Here is a 20,212-nt window from a genome sequence, read left to right as displayed (position 1 = left end):
AGTGAGGGGGCCAGAAGAAGGCAGAAGGTCTAAGGGGTCAAGATGGGGTGGGTAGATCATGCAGGTCCCTGCAGGACACCGAGACTCTGGGTGATAGCCTGAGCGAGAGGGGAGCCAATGAGGGAGGGACGGGAGGTTTCCCTCTGGCTGCTGCGCTGAGTACAGACTGAAGGAGGGCAGAGAGACCGGTGAGGAAGCAATCATCCAAGCGAGAGACACTGATGGCAGCTCAGACCCGTGGCTGCAATGGAAGACGTGAGAAGTGATCGGATTCTGGACATGTTTTGAAGGCAGGGACCACAGGACTTCCTGACCGAACGGACATGGAGCATGCAAGAAAGAAAGGTATGAAGGATGCTTGCACGGTCTGAGGCCCGCCGGATGAGGGGACGGGTTGCCACGGACTGAGACAGGACGGCCACCGGTGGAAGCGGAGGGCACGCGGGTGTGGACGTCCGCGTGGCAGTGGAGCGTAACCGGCTGGGCGCAGACGTGGGGCAGGTGGGGCTGCGTGGGCTACAGGGGAAAACATGGCCGTCGCTGTAACTGGGGTGGGACCCTCGAGGTGAGTGGAGGCGGGGGACGAGGCCCTGATGCGTTTCCACGGTGAGCAATCACAGGGAAGAGGAGCCGGTGAAGGGCATGGAGGAGGAGTGACGGGCGAGAAGGTGTGGGGACCCAGAAGCCAAGCGCTGGCAGGGGTGAGGACGAGCATCGGCTGTGGCCACGGCGGCCGGGTCCCCAGGGGCGAGCACTGAGGCCAGAGCCCACCACCGCGTCCGACAACGTAAACGTCACTGATGCTGCTGACGAGAGCGACAACAAACTCAACGAGTATACACTGAGCACCTGACGTGCCGGCCACGATGCTAAAAACAGTACGTAAAGAATCTCATTCACTCACACGATTCCGTTAAGTGAGCTCTATCCACATCTCACAGACGAGGAAACTGAGGCACAGAGCGAGCGCCACTCACGTGCCGGGTGGTCAGAGCCTGGGTTACTAATCACCACGGGACACGGTCCCCAAGAATCTCTGTGCAAGCGAGCAAGTGAATTGGAAACCAACGCGAGCTCAAGGCAGAACAGGGGGTCGGGGTGGGGAGGCTGAGGGGCCGGGAGGAACCTCCCAGAAGCAGGCAGATACAAGGGGCATGAGCGGCTCTGCAGGGGGGGCACTGGGAAGCCGAGACCTGAGGTCTACCTGTCACTCAAAGCCGGGTGACCTCAGCAAGTCACGGTCTACCCTCCCACACCCAGAGATAAAGCGGCACGCGGAAAAGGCTGACGGCGGCCTAAGCCAGGTTTTATTGATCTCAAGGGATCTCTCCTTTCTTCTGCAACCCTTTCTGTCTCACGCTGAAGACCCCCTGGCAGGACATTTTTTCCAACTACGGAGTAAAAATTCCTGGCTCAGCCTGAGGCTTTAGGGCTGCCATGTGGGAACGGAGGACAGCTGGTCTCTTCTCCGTGGAATGTCCTGACTGTCCCAGAGGCCGGATGTTATCAGGCCAGGAGGCTCTGCTTACAGGAAACAATCGGCCCCAACTGCGACGCCCCCGCCCCCCTCCCCCCACCTCTGGCTTCCCCACCAACCAGCACACAATACCCAGAAAATGAGGCCTCAGGATACTCCAGACATTGGAATTCAATGCATCACTCAGCAAGCTGGCCCTTAGCTAAGCACTTGACCGTATCTTCATACTTAACCCTCACAGCTACCTGGTTAAGGGGGACACTGCTATTATCCCATTTCAGAGCAAGAACAGGGTCACAGATAAGTGAAGCCAATTTCCTAGGGTCTTACCGCCAGTAAGTGGCGAGCTGGGATTTGAACCCAGGACCTTACAACCACAGTCCACACACTTAATCGCTGTGCTGCACACCCCAGAGGGATGCACTGTAGCCCAGCATGTCGACCGGGGGCCCAGTGTCTGGCACATGGCAGGTACGCAGGGAGAGTGGCCGATCGTGAACAAAGCCTCGGTGCTTGGTGTGGCCTCTTGGTCCCTCCCCCCCAGCACACATCAGAGGCTGGGTCACACACGCGGAAGAACCAGAGGGGGCAGGGTGTGGAGGAGCGGCCCCTCCCCAGCACCCAGGCCACTGTCTCTCCATCTCCCATCAGCATTGATGGCATGGGGACAGCAACTGGCCCACCTGAGGATGGCTGGGCAGGTGATATGTGCCACTGTCAAAACACAAGGCACTAGCCCAGGCAAAGAGCAGCTCCCAGCTGCCCCCAATATTTCGAAAAGCTTCTAGGAAACCACCGTCACCTTCCCCATGCTAAGGCCGGAGGTTCCTCACATGGCAGCCAGAGGGGCCCTTGTAAGTATAGGTCAGACGCCGTCTCCCCAGTCCAAATCCTCAGGGGCGCCCCACTGCACACAGGGTAAAGCTCAAGTCCTGGACCCCGCGTGACCCTGTGCGACATGGCCCTTCGTGCAGAAAAGAGCGAGCGCGGCAGCCTGCCTGCCCCCCTTTGAAGGGCCCGCTTCTGCCACCGGCCCTTAGCAAGCCGCTGGAAACTTGGGTTTGGGGAGGGGTCCACTGTGAAGGGACAGGAGTGGCTCGCTCTGCCTAAACTGTTTGCACAGACGGTATGGTTCACGCTGAGCACCTGCCTTCCTTCTGGGGTCTGTGTCCTGCTGCAAAGCATCAGAGTAGTGAGCGTGCCGTGGCGGTACGGGTACCCTCTCAGCAAACCATCCAAACTTCAGGTGGACAGACCACACGCCTCTCTGATCTCTGCCCTCACCCCTGGCTCGGTGCCTTGGCCTCCTAGCCCTTCCCAGCCATGCTCACAGGCCAGGCCTTTGCCTCCACTCCCCAGGACCACTTACCTAGTCCCCTCCCCCACTCTGGGTGTCTGTTCACACAGAGCCCCTCCATGCCCTCCTTTTATCGGGGAGCAAACCCTCCCAGGCCCCCCTCTTCCTGAGCTGTTTTATTTTTCTCCCCCCCTTCATGTGCACCTACCCGCTGTCTGCGGCCTGTCTCCCCCAGTAGAACATAAGCTGTTTGAGGACAGGCTCTGGGGGAGCCTCCACACGACAGCCCTCCCAGGACAAGAGCAGGCACTCAGGAGGCGCCCAGCGAGAATCAGCTGATGAATAAATGGTTGCTCCTGTGGTCACCCGAGCTGAGGAGAAACACACCCAGCTTCCAGGCCATCTCCTGCCTCCAAAGCAAGGGCAGGGCAGAGGGGGCAGGCCGCCACCCCCGGGAGAGGGGCACCTCTTACCTCCAGAAGCTGCGCAGCATTGGGCCGGGTCTCTGGGTTCTTATCTAGGGCCACCTTCAGGAAGTCTCGGAACTCCACAGACCTGGGGGGGTGGGGGTGGGGGGCGCCCACCGGTGGCAGCAGTCAGCTCCAAGTAGGGCAGAAACTGAGAAAATTCTCCCCGTCGCACACTCTACTCTCCTGGGAGTTGTGTGCTTCCCAAACACAGCCCTCAAAGACAAAGGCGCCTTCATGAGCTAAAGCGGTGAAGGCTACAGGGTTTTCACGATGACCTTTTCATTGTGAACATCACCGTACAGACGGGATGTGGAAATCAGAGAGCAGGGACTTGCCCAAGTAATACACAGAAGTGCAGGGACTTATGCCCGAGCCTCAGTTCCCAGCCCAGGGTCGTGCCATGTGGCTGCTGGGGCTCATTTAGGCACTTACTCCCACAGCGGGATCTGGCTTGTGGGATCACCCAGTCTGCTTTGATGGACAACCCATGTCCAGAGCACGTGGAGGGCCCGGGTAGCTCAGAAAGGCCCAGAGACCTCCAGGCCCCGACTGCTCCCCCACTCTGGGCACTCCACCCACCCAATCCCACCTGCCCTGTGACCCAGGCCTGCTGGCCATGCAACAAACACCCTCAGGCAGACAGGCCTTGCTCCTTACCACTTAGAAGGCGTGAGCAGAGTGGGGGGATCCGACTTGGCAATCTTGAGCAGGACCCGCATGGGGTTGAGCTCATGGTGCGGGGGCTCGATCTGGGCCATCTCAATCAGAGTGATGCCCAGGGACCAGATGTCAGCTTTGTAGTCATACGGGGTGTCCTTCATGGTCTCACACATCACCACCTCGGGGGCCATCCTGAACCAACCAAGGGATAACACAGGGCTAAGAACCTGGCCTTCATAGGCCCTTCTCAGAGACTCGGGGTCAGGACCACCACAAGCCAGTGTCAGAGAGCTGGCAGCACTCCTGAATCACGATTTGCATTGCTGTCCATCCCATTGTCTTCCTTACGATGGTCTTCACTCAGTAAGATGCCTTCAAGGAGCTCCAATGCCATGTCCCGCTGCAGTTCCCGAAGCCTACCACAAGATGGCAGCAACAATCCAGAACACAGAGTCCTGGGGAAGGGGTGGGTAGAGGCAGAGGGAAAGGTGCCCAGAAAAAACTGGGGGCACAAGGTGGGGGGTGTGGAGAAAATACACCAGCACAGACAGAACGGATGGGAGAGAACAGGAGAAAGAGGAATGAAAGGGCAGAGAGAGAGAAAGAAAGGGTGAGTAATAAGCAAGCAAGAAAGGAGCCTAACTCCACAATGAGAAGTAATGCACATGAAAAACAGAAAGCAGTTAGGTGTGAAACTGAGAGAGGTTTTTTGTTTGGTTTCTTTTTTTTATTTTGTTGCCTTTTTTTTTTTTTTTAAGTAATAGTTTGGGGAAAGAAGGAAACACAATGGCCTAGAGAAGCCCAGAGAAACTTCACAGGAGGGTAGGAATTGAACTTGTTCATCCTCACAGTCCCAGCCCAGGGCCTCACATTCAATCTGTACTTGTTCAATTAATTAAGAATTAAACCATTTTCAGGGCATCTGGGTGGCTCAGTCAGTTAAGCACCCCACTCTTGATTTCAACTCAGGTCATGATCTCACAGTTCATGGGTTTGAGCCCCACATCGAGCTTTGTGCTGACAGCACACAGAGCCTGCTTGGAATTCTCTCTCTCCTCTCTCTCTCTGCCACTCCCCCACTCGCACATGCGCTTTCTCTCTCTCTCAAAATAAATAAACTTAAAAAAAAAAAAAAGAATTAAACCATTTTCTAGGGATTCCCGTTGAGGTGTCCCTAATGGAGTATTTTCTATACACATCATCGCATTTCATCCTCTCAACAACCTGTGAAGTAGGTGCTGTTCTATCCCTGATTTCATAGAGGAGGAAACGGAGGGACAAGGAAGCTAAGCAACTTGGCCAAGGTCACAGCACTCGTGAGTGGTGGAGACCAGGCTCAGACCCAGCAGGCTGACTCAGGAGCCCTTGACGCAGCCAGAGGTCACCTTGGGGAGTCGGAGGTTGAGCCTTCAGTCTACCATTCCCTTTCCAGAAACTGCACAACTCACCAGTAAGGCGTTCCTATGAAGGAATCTCGTTTCTGCAGAGTTTTCAGATTCTTGGCAGACACACCAAAGTCAGCTGCAAGACAAAAATCAGATACAGTATTTGATGGACATTCCTCCACCCACAGTGCTGGGGTGTGAACTCAAGAGACAGACGTTCCAAGTCAATTAACAGATGCCATTTCCTATCTAGCAAATTTTTTATCATTAAAAATATATCTACTGCTGGAAGGATATATTGAGACATGCAATTTCCTTCTTGCTAATAACGGTATAAATTGAAGGGCCTTTCAGAAAAGTAGTGGGGCAATAAATTGCAAGAACCTTTAAAATATCTATACACTCTTCTGACGCAGTAATCCCAAACCTAGATATTTACCCTAATGAAATCTCAAATATAAAAAAATTATGCAGAACGATGTTCATCCAAGTGCTATTGTAATAGTGACAAATTAAAAAGAACCATAATTATTTAGCTTTCAGAGAGTGATTTTAGCCAGAAATAATTGTGCCTTGGTTAAAGCTCACTGGCTATGATACTGTCTCTGCACAAAGCTGAGGGAGTGACTTTAAAACTTCTTATGTAGGGGCGCCTGGGTGGCGCAGTCGGTTAAGCGGCCGACTTCAGCCAGGTCACGATCTCGCGGTCCGTGAGTTCGAGCCCCGCGTCGGGCTCTGGGCTGATGGCTCAGAACCTGGAGCCTGTTTCCGATTCTGTGTCTCCCTCTCTCTCTCTGCCCCTCCCCCGTTCATGCTCTGTCTCTCTCTGTCCCAAAAATAAATAAATGTTGAAAAAAAAATTAAAAAAAAAAAACTTCTTATGTAAGAAATAAAGAAAATAAAACTTCTCATATACTATATTGTCTTCTCCAAAAAGGACTTATGATGGCATATCAAACACACACATACACACACACACACACACACACACACACACACACGCAAACTAAGAAATTGAGAGAGAGGTAAGAAAGTTAAGGTAAAGGGTAAACAACTGAGCAGATTAAGGAAAGTGTGATGGGGCATCTGGGTGGCTCAGTCAGTTAAGCATCGACTCTTGATTTCAGCTCAGGTCATGATTTCACGTTCATGAAACGGAGCCCCGCATCAGGCTCTGTGCCGACAGCGCTGTGGACCCTGCTTAAAGACTCTCGCTCCCTCTGCCTCTGTCCCTCCTCTGCTCGCTCTCTCTCTCTCTCTCTCTCTCTCAAAAAAGAAAAAAAGAAAAAACAAAAAGTAAAGTGTGATGTACTGGCATATGACTGAGTATTTTATAGGCATTAAAATTAGTTTTGAAGTATTTTTATTCAATATTTTAACACTAATTACACGTACGAATACATATCAATATTAAATGTTTAGTATGTATTTAACATTTGATATTATTTAACATGTATTTAAACATGTCAATATTTAACACCATATTAAGATATTGTATTTATAGACTTAGAAGGTGCAGCAGGAAAGGGGAGGACGCACAGTTGAACAGTGTATGGTCGGCTCGATGCTCCCTTCCCCCACAAAAAAAGGGCAAAATATACGTGAACTGACTTGAAGGAAATACACCAACTGGCTAAAATGGTTGTGTGTGGATCATGAGACCAGGCTAGGTTTCTTCTACTTTTCTGAATTCTTCAGGTTTCCCATGATGAACATACAAGACTTTCAGGACTAACAAAAATTAAATGTATCTTTAAGCCATCCAACAGCACCAGCCAGTCTTCCTTCACAAGCCCAATACTAAGAGAAGAGTCCAATGCCACATGCTCAGTTGGAGCATGTGACTCTTGATCTCGGGGTTGGGAGTTCAATCCCCATGTTGGGCATAGGGACTACGTAAAAATAAAATCTTTTTGGGGGTGCCTGGGTGGCTCAGTCGGTTTAAGCGTCCAACTTCGGCACAGGTCATGATCTCACGGTTGGTGGGTTTGAGCCCCACGTAGGGCTCTGTGCTGACAGTTCAGAACCTGGAGCCTGCTTCGGATTCTATGTCTCTCTCTCTCTATGCCCCTCCCTGCTTGCACTCTGCACATGTGCACGCTCTCTCTCTCCCTCTCTCTCAAAAATAAAAATTAAACAAAAATTTTTTAATAAAATCTTAAAAAAAGACTTTTTTTAAAGCATTCCAACTAGTAAGTTAACATAAACTTTTGTATGACAGAAAAAACAGGTAAGTTTCATCTTGATTAGAAAATAAATTCAAGAGGAAGCAACACCTTGAGCAGACTGCTGCTGCTTAATTCAAAGCAAGACAAGTTGCAAAGCTGTTACAACTGCCAGCCGCCCCAGAAGCCTGTCTAGGTCTTGAAATGAGCTGGCCCGAACCACAGTCACATAACAACTGCTGTCCTGGAGAGCTTGAATCAGACCCACAATTTCAAACCAGGAAGGAGCATAATGCTAAGAGCATAGGCCTGAATACCAGAGAGCTGGTTCCAGTCTCAGCTCTTCTTTTTTTTTTTTTAAACATTTATTTATTGTTGAGAGAGAGAGACAGAACATGAGCAGGGGAGGGCCAGAGAGAGAGGCAGACACAGAATCTGAAGCAAGTTCCAGGCTCTGGGCTGTCAGCACAGAGCCCAACGCAGGGCTCGAACTCACGAACTGCGAGATCATGACCTAAGCTGAAGTCAGATGCTTAACCGACTGAGCCACCCAGGTGCCCCCGGGCTCTTCTTTTTCATTGGTTCATTCACCTATTCATCAGGGTGCCACCTGGAGGCAGACATCAGCCAGGAGCAAACTAAGTCCTTGCCCTCGGCAGCTCAAAGTTTAGTGGTGGAAGGAGAGGACAACCGGACAAACACCAGTAAGTACATATTCCTAACTGTGTAAAGGGTGGAAAGATGGGATAGGCAGTCTATGGTCAGAGAAGTAGAGAGAGAGAGAGAGAGAGAGAGAGAGAGAGAGAGAGAGAGAGAGAGAGAGAGAGGGAGAGAGAGACAGTGAGCGGGAGAGAGCACAAACAGGGAAGGAAGGAGTGAATATTAACTGAACATCTATTATGTGCCAGGCATCCATTCATTCAACACATATTAATTGAACATCTATTATGTTCTAGGTGCAGGAGTGAACCAAAATCTTCACCCTAGTGTGGCTTGTTACTCTAGCAGTAAAAACAGGCCCTCCACAAGCCCTACGGCAGGTGAGAGGCAGACGGGCGGTTCTTTTAGACAGGAGGTCAAGATCTGGGGGAAGAGATTTACAGACAGGGATGACAAATGGGCTGAAGGGCCTGGAAGGGGCAAGGCAGAGTGGCTAGAGGGAGAGGAGGTGGCAGCAGATAAGGCAGGAGACAGGCAGGGGTCAGGACAGTTAGTACACCTCTGACCCTCAGTTCCCCTGTCTGTGATACAGGGGTGGTGATTCCGTAGAACTACTCTGTAGGGTTGCCACGAGGATTCAATGACACACACGAGTCACTCAGCTCCAAGCCCAGCGCTGTGTAAATGCCCTGTCCATGGGGCACGTGAGCCAGCAGACTCAAGAATCTTAGACTGGAGCCTGGCCGAGGGTCCTGGGAATGGTCAGGAAAGCTGGTCTCTGAGCCCGGTCAAGGCTAAGTAGATGGTAGGTGCTCCGTCAGCTGATAACAGGCCCGGAGGGACCAACGGCTGTGGCAGAGTGAAGTTCAAAACCAGGAAACCCACAGGAGAACCTGGCTCTGCTGAGGACTACCTGGGAGGCCAGGACAAGTTGCCACCTCTCCGGGCTCCTGGGTAAGAACGGGGGGGGGGGGGGGGGCCTGCCTTACCTCCTCCCTACGTGGCCCCTGCAAACACCGACAATGGCCAGCACAGATTTCCTAGGAAATCTTTTGGGAACAACAGTGACTGCCTCTCAGACCCAGCGTGAGGCTCCCTGGAGGGAGGCAGGAGGCACTCCCCCACCAGGGTCTCCATTCCCCGCCTGAGAAGAAAGAGGAAAAGCAGAAACCACCACAGTTTTGCAACGACACACAGCTGGTCTCCAAGGCCCTCCCTTAGGCATGAGCCAGCCAGCCTCCTGGATGGCGGCTACTTCCCCTTCTGCCCCACGTCTGCCCCCCAAGACGGGGCCCACCCAGGAGGGTGGGGCGGCCCCTCCCGACAGCCCTGGGACTTCAGGCTGCCTGAATGGTGTTTACAGGAGGTGTCCCCTGACAGGTGGGGGGGCTGCCTCCGACAGCTCAAAGGGGCTTTTCCCCATGCAGTCTCTTCTTTTTTTTTTTATTTTATTTTTTTTTTAAATTTTTTTTTTCAACGTTTTTATTTATTTTTGGGACAGACAGAGACAGAGCATGAATTGGGGAGGGGCAGAGAGAGAGGGAGACACAGAATCGGAAACAGGCTCCAGGCTCCGAGCCATCAGCCCAGAGCCTGACGCGGGGCTCGAACTCCCGGACCGCGAGATCGTGACCTGGCTGAAGTCGGACGCTTAACCGACTGCGCCACCCAGGCGCCCCCCCATGCAGTCTCTTCTAATGCAAACACTCCTCTGTCCTTCTCCCGTTTCACAAGGATCAGAAGCAAGGGCAGCAGGTAGGAAGGTGGGGCCTGTTTCATAAGTTATCATCTCCATAAGGAAAGAGGTCATTTCTGCTGTATCCAGAGCTGCACTGCGGGCACAGCTGGCACAGGAAGTACAGCTGAATCAATGAATGGATGGACTTTGCTAGACCGCATCTTATGTTTGGGAAAAAATAACTGGTTTGGGGTGCCTGGGTGGCTCAGTCAGTTAAGTGTCCGACTCTTGATTTCAGCTCAGGTCACGATCTCGGGGTCACAGCATCGAGCCCCACATCAGGCTCCATGCTAAGGGTGGAGCCTGCTTAAGATTCTCTCTCTCTTCCTCTGCCCCATTCCCCTGCTCGCTCGCTCGCTCTCTCAATCTCTAAAACAAACTAACAAATAAATAAATAAAACTGGGTTTTAAGAAATATATCTGTTGCTTCTCCAAAGAGATTGTTTAAAAAAAAAAAAAAAAAGAAAGAAATATATTTGACACAGCGATTCTCTTCCTAGAAATAGATTCCCCCAAATCATGTTTATAATATATATGGAAGCTTACAGAAGCATTATTGGAAAGAGTAAGAAATTGGAAAGCACCCAGTTGTTGCCAAAGCTGAGCTGGCAAAGGAGTTAGAAAAACTGTGATGCGGCCCAGCCGTGAACTAGTATGCAGCCCTTAAAGAGAATGAGATTGCAGGGGCACCTGGGTGGCTCAGTCAAGCGTCCAACTCGTGCTTTCGGCTCAGGTCACCAACCCAGGGTCATGAGATCGAGCCCCACATGGGGCTCCACGCTGAGTGTAGAGCCTGCTTGATAGTCTCTCTCCCCCCACCCCCCGGCCCTCTCCCCCACCTGAAAAAATACATATATCAAAAAAAAAAAAAAAAAGGAGATTGCATTTGTATGTACTAACTTGGGACTTCATCCATAACATGTTGCCCTGAACATGATGGTGATTGATGCATATGATAGAACGTACAGAATTCCAGTTGTATTTTAAAAGAAAGACATACACATACTGTGTGCACACATACACCCACAAACACAGAACAGGGTCTGTGAGGTTATACATCAAACCTAATGGTAACCACCTCCCCAGAAGCAGGATTTGGGGAGAGCACACAAGGAGGTCTTACATTTTTCTTTTAAACATTTTTTTTAACGTTTATTTATTTATTTTGAGAGAAAGAGACAGAGAACACATGTGCTCCCAAGCCGAGGAGGAGCAGAGAAAGCGAGGGAGATAAAGAATCCCAAGCAGGCTCCGCATTGTTACAGTTCGTGAGACCACGACCTGAGATGAAATCAAGAGTTGGATCCCTTAACCAACTGAGCCACCCAGGTGCCCCGGGTCTTACATTTTTTAACTTTAGATGCTTTTATTCTTTAAAATGTTTCTGATAAAGAGGACACCGCTTTTCTGGCTTAAAAAGCTGAAATGCACGTAGCAGAAGTCTTTTAGGTTTGTGGGTTCTTGTTTTTGCTTTTTGAGTAAAACCCAGTGGGAGCCAGGATGTGGTGAGAGAACTTCACACTCGCCGGGGGTGAGCTGCGCACACTGGACGGAGGGCACACTGACTGCAGGGATTAGCAAAAACCTGACACGCTGCACACGCCCAACAGTCGTAACAAACGCTAATATTTACTGAGAACTTGCCAGGTGCACAGCACTGTGCAGACTTCTGCACATCACTTACATCTTCCTCTGCAAATCATTTTGCATATCATGTGCATATATATATATCCCTGTGCAGATCATTTATAGCCAGGACCCTTGGAGCAGGGAAAATTATTATCCCCCTTCTCTACAGATGAGAAAACTGAGGAGCTTGCAGATGGTTACCCAGCTCTAAGGACAGACATATGCTAAGTCTGTGCTTTTTTTTTTTTTTTTTTTAATGTTTATTTTTGAGAGGCAGAGACAGAGTGCAAGTGGGGAAGGGGCAGGGAGAGGGAGACACAGAATCCAAAGCAGGCTCCGGGCTCCGAGCTGGCAGCACAGAGCCTGATGTGGGGCTCGAACCCACGAACCGTGAGATCATGACCTGAGCTGAAGTCGGATGCTTAACCGACTGGGCCACCCAGGCATCCCGAAGTCTGTGCTCTTTACCACTACCAGGTTCTACCATTCTGTGCGCAGAAAAAATATTGAAAGGAAGACTAGGGTGGTGCATTGTGGCAACATCAGGAATGACTTTCGCGTCCTTCTTTGTGGGTCTTATTCCAGACTGTCTGGAATTCTAGACTGTCCAGACTGTATCAATCTATATACTCGTTTATAAATATGTTTTTCTTATGACCAAAGCAATGCTGCTTATCAAAAATCCAAACATTTACAGATTCGAAAGTCTCCATAATCCTGGCAGAGATAAACACTTTAAGTGTTTGCTGCACACAGCTCCACGTTTATTTACATAAATAAGAAGTATATGCGTAAATAAAAATACTTTTGAAAAATAAAACCAGATGAAGCCTACTATCTTGCAGCTTGTGTTTTGTCCCTTCACGGTGTGTACATACATTTTTACAAGAGATTACACATTTCCTACAATTTTCAGTAGCTGAAGAAGACTTCATTGTAGGATAGTACCATAACTCTACAGGAATAAGCTGGATCATTTCTCATTTCTTGCTGTTACAAATATTGTTGCAATGGGTATCATTGTACGTATCTTCCTATACATAAATCCCACATATTACTTTTATAAACAAAATAAAATCACACAATGTAAGAAGTTATATATTATACACACACACACACACACACACACACACACACACACACACAGCCGTGAACTTAGACTGTATGGAGATATGTAACAGAAACTCTCATCTGTCCCCTTAACTGCAGATGACCAAAAGAATCCAAGGTAAGAGGAGCCTTTTCCCAGATAATGTCAGGCCAGTTAAAGGCAAACCACCTTCCCTCCTGGACCCTCTACCCCAGGCCAGTGAGTCTGTAGGCCAGCATGGTCAGGGCTTACCCTGGGATTTAGGTCTGAGAACCTTCTAGGTGGTCCTCAACCACAGGGTGCTGTGTGTTCCAGGATGTTTGAAAGTGGGTGGGGGTGGTCTGGCTGTCACATGAAGGCGAGTGTTCCTGCCATTTCACGGGGGAGAACCTCCTAAGGTAAAAATGGTCTCATCTAAAATGCCAGCAGTGGTCCCGTGGACAAACCCCAGCCAGGGTCCTCATGGTGCCGACAGGGAAGCGAAACCTAGAGAGGGTGAGGGACCCGCTGAAAGTGAGCCGGGGACAGGAGAAAACAAAGGCTTTGCCCCCAGCCCTGGAATCCCACGGGCCTTCCTCCTCAGGATTACAGCACCAGCTCATTAACAGGGAGGCCCCACCACGGCACCCAAGTGACTTCTCTGAATTAGCAGCACGGTCTGCCTCTCCAGAAGGCAGCTTTCCTGCCTCTGCTGTCACGGAGACAGCACCTGGCAGGAAAGCGAGAAGATTCTGTGATCTGAGACAAACTGCTTCATGTTTCTGAGCCTCAGTTTCCTCATCTAGGAAACAGGCATCATATTAGGTAGCCAAATGTGAGGCTGACCAAACTGCTCTATTTTTCTGTTTCCATGTTTATTTTCTTTTGTTTATTAGATACACATGACCACTATAGAAGCCTTTGTTTTCCCATTCATTCCGGTCCACGTTCAGCCTCCCAGCCCCGCAGCCTTCACTGACTCTCTCTCTCCTCCCCTACATAACCCTGTCTTTTTCTGGTATTTTCTCCCTCAACCTCGATTACACATTCAGAACTCTGTTCTTGCTTCCGACAGGCTGTGCCAGTCTATGGGGGACAACAATTTGGTTTTCTGGTCAGTGCAAATCTACTTTCCTTCTGGAAAACCATCCAACCCACCCCGACCACACTCTTCCATGGAGAGGACGAGGGAATGGGGTGGGTTAATATTTCCATATTGCTACCTGACCCCTCTTCCTTCTCAGAGAAGCCCTCCTTACTGGACCTTGTCGATTGATCCAGAGGGTCTATGCCCACACCAACGTAGGCCGATCAGAATCCTTCACTGGGATTTTCTTTTTTAATATTTATTTTTGGGAGAGAAAGAAACAGAATGTGACCAGGGGAGGGGCAGAGAGAAAGGGAGACACAGAGTCCAAAGCAGGCTCCAGGCTCTGAGCTGTCAGCACAGAGCCCCGACGCAGGACTCAAACTCATGAACCCTGAGATCACAACTGAGCCAAAGTCAGACGCTTAGCTCACTGAGCCACCCACACACCCCTCACTGGGATTATTAACCGGAGACCTGAAATGGTGAGGTTCCGATGATCAACCTTCAGAAGATGATGCTGGGAAAATTAAAACTAGCCCTAGCCAGATGCTCTGTGGAGGGGGCTGGTCAGAGCCTAACCAACGTGCACAGAAAGGCAGACCAGAGAGAGTCTCAGGAGCGTTTGTGTTCCAGGGTTCAACTGCCCTGGATGCCCAGCTGATCTCTTCCCCAACACAGAGGCACATTCTCCTGTCTGCCTTCGATCACAGGAGAACGGTTCTCATCATTTGTTGCTACAATAAGGTAATGGTTAAGCACGTGGGCTCTGAAGCCAGATGCGCTGGTCTGAACCCCAGTTGTGCCTCTTACTGGCTGTACGATCTGGAGTTAAGTCAACCTCTTTAGACGCCAGGTATCTCCATCTCCTCTGTAAAATGTTAGCAGTGGTCTTTAAGGACGAAATGAATTACTACATATCAAACACCGGCTCGGTACATGATAGTCATAGTGAAAGAACCAGGTCACCAGCCCGCTGGCTGCAGCAAGCAGGAATTCTGGGTTGGGGGTCAAGGTGGGGGTGAGGGGCAGGTAATGGGCTCCCGCCAGGCCCACTTGCCTGGCCTCCTATGCATCAAGGGGACTTTGGGAATTAGGAATCCTGCAGTAATCATAACGTGGTAAAGTGACGACAATGCTACAGAAACTACTACTGACTGGTACCCAGGTTCTGGGCTGAGCATTTTGACTTTTAGGCCAGTCTGGACTCCTGCTTAGAATGTGAAAGACTCCAAAAGTAAAATTCTCCTCCCATCTTCAGAGATGCACCACTGGGGAGAGGAACACAGACTCTCCAGAGAAGAGGGAACACTGTCTCTCATAGCAGCGTCTCTGAAATGTCCCTAGGCCCAAGAAGGAAACCTAACGTTTGCTGGCCCCTCTCTGTGTAGATGCTTTTTAAAAAATGTTTATTTTTGAGAGGGGGGCGAGGGGGAGGGGCAAAGAGAGACAGGAAGAGAGAGACAGAACCCCAAGCAGGCTCCACACTGTCAGCGCGGAGCCCGACACGGGGCTCGAACCCACGAACCCGCGAGATCATGACCTGAGCTGAAATCAAGTGTCGGACACTCAACCGCCTGAGCCAGCCAGGCGCCCCACCTGCAGATCCACGCTGTGTGTGCACGGTCTCACTACACTGTCATACAAATCCTCTGAGATGGGAACTGTTACCACACTCTTGACTTTGAGAAACTGATGCCCAAAAGGGTGAGGTGACTCACCCAAGGTCACCCAAGGTGACATGGCAGATCTGAGGCCAGAACACGGTTCTTCAGACCGCAGCCTCCACCCCCCACCGAATATCCCAATGGTCTCTGGGCAGCAGGCGTGCTTCCTCTCTCTCTCTCTGCGCCTATGGGTTCCCACTGGTCATCAGAAATCGCTTCCCCCCACTCAGAGCGGGAGCTCGTGCCTTCCTTGGCAATGACCAAATGAGCCTCAGGGAAGTCTGGTATGAACAAGGAAGAAAGCAAAGTGTCTAGCAGCAGAGAAGGACATAACCCTGAGCCTCCCTGTGACAGTACTTTGCATACTTCACCCGACTGGTCCCAACTAACCCTGAGAGGCGATCTACTGTTACACCCATTGCACAGATCGAAGAACTGAGGTTTGGATAGTTACGTACGGTTCTCCGGCTCGAGGTGGCAGAGCCAGGACTTGAACCGTGCCTGTCTGTCTAGAGCCCACGCTCTGCTCAGCTCTCCCTGCTGCTTTTCACTCTATTCCCACTCCACTGAGAAGCCTGGGTGTGGCCCTTGCTTGGGAGAGAGATCTGCTAAGCAACTGTCTTATGCATCCCTGAGTTATATAAGGACATGGGGGAAAGGGGGCCTCAGGGCCCGAGGCAGTCTCGAGAAGCCAGCAAGAGTCAGTCGAGCTGTCACTGTGTCTCCCAGGCCTCCTCCGCTGCTCCGCCAGGCTGCAGATTCCAGGCCCAAGGGGGTTGGAGAATTTTCCAAAACAGAACAACAGGCCCCGGCAGGCGTGCACATCACGGCTCCCAGGGCTCCGTGAAATCGTGTAAATACTCACACTCAACTCTCCCTGCACTTTTTGCCTTTTTCATTGGCTTCCTGGTGTTCTCAACTGCATATGCCAAGTCATTTGGAAACCTGATGCACCCGTCTGCTTCCATCCGGCCCTCTGCTAGGCTCGGAGTGAGATTCTGGAGTCCGCTCGGCGTGTCAGTTCAGTGCCCTCCAGATTTAGGGGGTGTGTAGGGGGAGATGGCAACGGGAGATGGGAACTCCATGGGGACACCTCAGCCCAAGGCTGCTGGGACCCTCCCTCCCTCCCTGCCCCCACCAGGGCCTCTCTGCTCTGACTGGCTGGTCCTGACCCAGGTTTGCTGTGTGCTGCCTCCTCCAAGTGAGAAGTTCTTGAAGGATGGAGCTGAAGGTTTCCCTTGAATCCCTCGGAGCACAAGAGGCTCTCTTCTGCCCCCCCCCCCATACTCCCTGAGCCTGAAGGCAAAGGCACTCCCCAACCTGGCCCCTCCCTGACCGCCCACACTCCACCCCTGAATGAGCCCAACCACTGGCAGCTGTGAAGTCAGAAAGACCCGAGTCCCAACCCTGCTACTTCTCCTCCCTCACGGTCTGAACTCAGTGTCCTCATCTATGTTGGGTACAGTCCCCTCCCCACACTCCTGCCCAGTACCCCCTGGAGTGCAGATTAAATGACCCATCTAGAAAGTGCCTCCTCTGATGGCTGGCATCTAGCGGGTGCTTCATAAACCCAGTTAAGTGTGCATTATCTTTTTTTAATGTTTATTTTTTATTTTTCAGAGAGCATGGGGAGAGGGGCAGAGAGATGGGGGGGGGGGGACAGGATCTGAAGCGGGCTCTGTGCTGACAGCAGAGAGCCCTGACATGGGGCTCGAACTCACGAACCATGAGATCATGACCTGAGCCGAAGTCAGATGCTTAACTGATTGAGCCAACCAGGTGCCCCAATGTGTATTATTTTTATTATCAGTCCCCCCAAAATATTCTGCTGCTCTTTACTTCCATGCCCCTGCCTGCTAGGCTCCCTCTTCCTGGCTTGCCCTGCCCAACCTGGTTTACCTGGCAAATACCTATCCGCCTTTCACAACTCAGCTCAAACTATCCTCCTACCAAAGCCTCTTCTAAACCCACACCTCCAGGCTCAGGCGGAAGAACCAAGCCCCCCCCCCTCCCACCATAAACTCCCCACTCCAGCCCTGATGCTCTCAAGTGTCTCCCCACTGCCTGGGAACTCTGCAGGAGCAGGAAGGAGACCAGAATCTCACTCCCTTCCAGTTCCCAGAGCCCAGCACAGGGCCTGGCACACAGCAGACACTTAAGGAAACAACAATAATGACAGCTGGCCTTTACAGAGACCTTGTTACACATACACCTGCTTGTAACTGGTATCACAACCTTCCAACAGATGTTTTATTATCATTCGCATTTTACAGATGCGGAAATGGAAAAGCAGCGAGGTTAGGTGGCTTTACCAAGGTCACAGACCTAGAGGCAGACTTGGGATTTGAACTCAGGACTCTCTGACTAGAGTGCATGCTCTTAACCATTCCAGGTAAAAGAAGGAATACGGAGGAAGAAGAGCCACAGGGATGTGAGCTGACCCCCGGAAGGTACCAGGACATAGCACAGGGTGTGACCCTCCCTGCTCACGCCTGGTCTGAGAAACTTTTTCATACTGCTGGTTTCAAGACAGAACCAACACTACCCTCTGGACAACAGAGCATTTCTAACAAGCTGCCAGGTCAGGCTGCTGCTACCACCAACCATACTTTGGATAGCGAGGGTCAAAAGTGGTGGCTGTCACAGTGGTCCCATCGGTATTGCTGCACGTGGGAGCTTATTAGAAATGCAAGTTCTGGGGCCCCTGAGAAACTCAGTTGGCTAAACTTCCGACTCCTGATTTCGGCTCAGGTCAAGATCTCACGGTTTGTGGGTTTGAGCTCTGCATCAGGCTCTGTGCTCACCGTGTGGAGCCTGCTTGGGATTCTCTCTTTCCTTCTCTCTGCTCCTCTCCCATTTGTGTTCTCTCTCTCTCTCAAAATAAATGAATAAACTTTAAAAAAGGAAGGAAGGGGGCGCCTGGGTGGCGCAGTCGGTTAAGCGTCCGACTTCAGCCAGGTCACGATCTCGCGGTCCGTGAGTTCGAGCCCCGCGTCAGGCTCTGGGCTGATGGCTCAGAGCCTGGAGCCTGTTTCCGATTCTGTGTCTCCCTCTCTCTCTGCCCCTCCCCGTTCATGCTCTGTCTCTCTCTGTCCCAAAAATAAATAAACGTTGAAAAAAAAATTTAAAAAAAAAAAAAAAAAGGAAGGAAGGAAGGAAGGAGGGAGGGAGGAAGGAAAAGAAGGAAAAGAAAAGAAAAGAAAAGAAAAGAAAAGAAAAGAAAAGAAAAGAAAAGAAAAGAAAAGAAAAGAAAAGAAAGAGAGAAGGAGGGAGGGAGGGAGGAAAAAGGAGGGAAGGAGGGAGGGAGGGAGGAAGGAATAGAAAGAAGGAAGGAAGGCAGGAAGGAAGGAAGGAAGGAAGGAAGGAAGGAAGGAAGGAAGGAAGGGAAGTTCTTGGGCCCCACCCAAGACAGAAACGCTGGCGTAACACCCAGCAATCTGACTGAGTGTTGGCAGCCCTCCAGAGGACTAAAATGCACTAAGTCTGAGAACCCACTAGAACTGCATCCATTTTGTAAGGCCCAACCCCACCCTAAGGATCGAAGCGCTCAAGGAGGGGAGCGCGGTGATGTGGGCGAGCCCTGGAAAGCAAGCCAGCGGGCCCCGGGGTCAGCCCTGGCTCTGTCCTTACTAGCTCTCTGACCCAGGGCAGGTCCCCACCCTCTGAGCTTCAGAGCCCTCAAAGCAAGGATGCTGGGAGCTGCTCTCCTGTGGCAGAAGATGTACTAGATGATTGCACTGCACCATTTCTGTTCCAACCCTCATGATGATCCCTGCAGTTCTCCGTCACAGGGACTCAACGCTGGTGCAGTTTCTTGTGGCCATGATGCAAATTGTTCCTTACAGCTACGCAGGTTACCACTAGAGAAAGTACAATAGTGACGTTCCTATGCTGGAAGGACACGGTCGAGGGAGGGGGAGAGGTGCGGACGAATGAGTGATTTAGCCACCAGGAAGGTGTTACTAGAAAAGAGCAGAATGAAGTCAAACTGTCTCTCTGTCACTGACAGACAAAACACCTCTCTGTCCGGACACCCTTCCACTGGCAGAGACATATGCACACGTGACCTGGGAGGACAACCAGTGCCAACTTCTGGAGAATGAGATTGGAGGGACTTCCAGGCTCTCCCCTCCCAACGTTCCTGTACTGTGTAAGTTTTGGATAATAAACATGTATGATTTTCCATCAAACAATAAAAGCCATTAGTTAAGAAACAGCATTACAGGGGCGCCTGGGTGGCTCAGTCGATTAAGTGCGTCGGACTTGATTTCGGCCCGGGTGCTGAGCTCACGGTGGTGAGATTGAGCCCCACATCAGGCTCTGTGCCAGCAGCACGGAGCCTGCCTGGGATTCTCTCTCTCCCCCTCTGCCCCTTCCCTCTCGTGTTTACACTCTCTCTCTCAAAATAAATAAATAAATAAACAAACGAACATTTTTTAAAAAAGGAAATAGCATTATAAGCATATTATTGATCAATGCAGGAGTAAATAGGACAAGAGTTCAGTGTCATTGGTGGAAATGGATGGGGAAAGAAGGTGGTGGTAGCAGATGAGGTGTGCCTGTGTTATTTTGGTTAAAAAAAAAAAGGTATTAAAAACACAAAGAAATTCTGACACCTGCTACAACACGGATGAACCTCAAGGACATTCTGCTGAGTGAAACAAGCCAGAAACGAAAGCACAAATGATTGCACTTATAGGAGGTCCCTGGAACAGTCAAAATCATAGACAAAATGTAGAATGGAGGTGACCAGGGCCTGGGGGTGGGGGTTAGTGTTTACTGGGGACTGTGTTTCAGTCTGGGATGACGGAAATTTCCTGGAGACAGATGGTCGTGATGGCTGCACGACAACGTGAACGTACTTCATGCCATTGACCTGGACACTTAAAAACTACACTTCAAAGTTAA

At 50.7% G+C, this 20,212-nt stretch overlaps 1 protein-coding gene across 1 annotated transcript in view; it reads right to left on the bottom strand.

Moving 5' to 3' along the window:
* Positions 1–20,212, bottom strand: part of STK10 (serine/threonine kinase 10) — a 117,353-nt gene that overhangs the window by 37,895 nt on the left and 59,246 nt on the right. The window contains exons 5-7 of the mRNA XM_047091174.1: positions 5,353–5,425; positions 3,902–4,096; positions 3,248–3,329 (exon numbers count right to left, since the gene is read on the bottom strand). Of these exons, the coding sequence (XP_046947130.1) occupies positions 3,248–3,329; positions 3,902–4,096; positions 5,353–5,425 (350 nt within the window). The remainder of the gene's footprint in view (positions 1–3,247; positions 3,330–3,901; positions 4,097–5,352; positions 5,426–20,212) is intronic.

This window comes from Lynx rufus, unplaced genomic scaffold, assembly GCF_022079265.1.
Source record: "Lynx rufus isolate CCGP_SWC_20201006 ecotype Redwood Valley unplaced genomic scaffold, mLynRuf1.p SCAF_1, whole genome shotgun sequence".
NCBI classification, from domain to species: domain Eukaryota; kingdom Metazoa; phylum Chordata; class Mammalia; order Carnivora; family Felidae; genus Lynx; species Lynx rufus.
This window is presented reverse-complemented; position numbering and strand designations above follow the sequence as displayed.